The sequence below is a fragment of the Galeopterus variegatus genome, unplaced genomic scaffold, assembly GCF_000696425.1.
Source record: "Galeopterus variegatus unplaced genomic scaffold, G_variegatus-3.0.2 Scaffold8378, whole genome shotgun sequence".
Lineage (NCBI taxonomy): Eukaryota > Metazoa > Chordata > Mammalia > Dermoptera > Cynocephalidae > Galeopterus > Galeopterus variegatus.
Genome location: NW_007734489.1, coordinates 45,445 through 47,900, shown reverse-complemented (window position 1 = coordinate 47,900; position 2,456 = coordinate 45,445). Strand labels below are relative to the sequence as shown.

Below are 2,456 nucleotides of genomic sequence, written 5' to 3'. Positions count from 1 at the left end.
AATGGCCAACAGACACATGAAAAAATGCTCAACATCACTCAGCATTCGGGAAATGTAAATCCAGACCACTTTGAGATACCATCTCAGTCCAGTCAGGATGGCTAATATCCAAAAGACTGAGAATGATAAGTGCTGGAGAGGTTGTGGCGAAAAAGGAACTCTCGTACACTGTTGGTGGGACCGCAATATGGTGCAGCCTTTATGGAAAGTGGTATGGAGGTTCCTCAAACAATTACAGATAGATCTACCATATAACCCAGCTATTCCACTGCTGGGAATATACCCAGAGGAATGGAAATTATCATGCCAAAGAGATCCCTGTGCTCCCATGTTTATTGCAGCACTATTTACAATAGCCAAGAGTTGGAATCAGCCCAANAATTTTATGTGAAGCAAATCTTTTCATAGAACAATGAGTTAAGCCCTACATACTTCACTTTGAAAAAAATAATAATAAAGTGATGGTTTTGACAACCTGCTTTTATAGAAGGCTCATTCCCTCATATATTTCAATGAAAATTTTAAGAATTATTGTTAAAAGAAACATATAATATGGAACACAATATATTACCTTCATTTCTATGCCTTTTGTTGCCCAAATACTGTTATAATTTAGAGAAATAAGCAATTTGAAAATGCATATTTATGGTGATTCCATCACCAAAAATGTAAGAAGGTTGCAACTGTTGAATTTCTTTAAAGTTTACTGCATTTCTTTGGAATTTATCTTTATATATACAATATTTAAAATTTTATACTTTATACATAGTATATTATATGGAGAGAGAGAGTGGTTTTTATCAAGAAGATAAATACTAATGACATTTTACTACTTAATAAATTTAATGTGCTATAAAAATATTTAGTAAAGCATCCATTGCCCAGAGAGTGCCCATTTAGTTATTTCATCTAGCAAGGTTAGTACAGTTGGCTTAAAAATATAGTTAAACTTCAAATTTATACATTTATTTCTTATTAGTTTTCTCAGATATTATATAGTTTCAGAACCACAGACTGCTCCTGCCAGCTATCTTGAAAATTCAGGCCATTGATGAGAAGCAGATGGAGTTAGTGAATGATACTGACCTACGGATGAATTCATCACAACTAGAAAATTAGTTCCAAATCCATGCTCTACTGACTGGGTTGGCAGAAGTATACATACTTTTAAAAAATATACTAGTCTATTGATTGTCAAAAGAAATGCAAAATGTGGCATTTCTCAAAGGAAGATATACAAATGGCCAACAGACACATGAAAAAATGCTCAACATNGACTTAGAGAAAATTATATTAAATGAAACACATCAGGCACAAAAAGAGTGTTCTCACTTATTTGTGGGAGCTAAAAATAAATAAATAAACAAACACAAAAAAATAAAGGGGGGGTAGAAGACACAACAATCATAACAATTCCTTGAACTTGTTCAGACAAGTGAACAGATATGATGTGGCGGAGCGGGGAGAGAAAGGGAGAAAGAGGAACGGGTAACGGGTCACAAAAATCAACTACAATGTATATTGAGAAGTTAAAATAAAATAAATGAAATAAATGCAAAATGTTAATGCAGCTACGCTAACAAAATTTGCTTTTTTTCAGGTGTTACAAACACATCTTCTGTATCACCATCATCTATTCCTACAACAAAAACATTTGTAACAACACCAAACACAACATCATTACCAATTCTTGTTACCAAAGCAACAGCTGAAACATCTCCTAAAGGTAGGATTAACTCTTAGTAGAATTTAGTTTAACTTTAACAAGCAAAATTAGAGTACCTATATAATTTAATACAGGAAAATAATTCAGGATCTTATGTTTGAATGTTATGAAAGTCTGTGCTATTTCATTACTTTGGAATCCATGTGTTATTTTGGGTTGCATGCACAACCCTGAGTTCTCAGAGGGCTTCTTTGATGATATTCTTTTGGATAACTTCCTGTTTGAGAATGATTGTATTCTGAATGTTACATGCACAAAGTTTATTTTTAGAAAAGAAAAAAGCTACCATGTCCCAAGTCATAAAAATATCTTTCTAAATATCCCTGTTCTCCACTTCAACAGCACAGCCAACAAAGTGAAACTGTGGTAACAGACTGATTTGTTGGTTGTATTTTGCTCATAATAGATTTAATTTGTAGGTTTCAGTAGCAATATTATCATTATTGTTACTGAACTGAGTGACAACAGCTTTAACATGTTTTCTGGCTAGGTATTAAAGGGGATTACCTTATCATCCATAAAAATTTAAAAAGCCATTTGAATCATTCAGTTAAACTCAGCAGGTTATCAATCTAATGCATACCACATTTCCTGTCCTGCAACACACGTATAATGAGGCATATCATTCAGGTGCCATAATCAATGGAGGAGAAAAATAGAAATGTTGGCTGATCCCTTATGGGCAGAAACTCTGGTTAGAAAGACCAGAAATCATAAACCCTGATGAATG

The 2,456-nt window shown here is 33.4% G+C and overlaps 1 protein-coding gene across 1 annotated transcript in view; it reads left to right on the top strand.

Annotated features, from left to right (window-relative positions):
- The window catches only part of LOC103608385 (endomucin-like), a gene marked incomplete at its 3' end in the record, with an annotated part of 55,976 nt that overhangs the window by 9,067 nt on the left and 44,453 nt on the right, over positions 1–2,456 (top strand). The window contains exon 2 of the mRNA XM_008592824.1: positions 1,601–1,726. Within this exon, the coding sequence (XP_008591046.1) occupies positions 1,601–1,726 (126 nt within the window). The remainder of the gene's footprint in view (positions 1–1,600; positions 1,727–2,456) is intronic.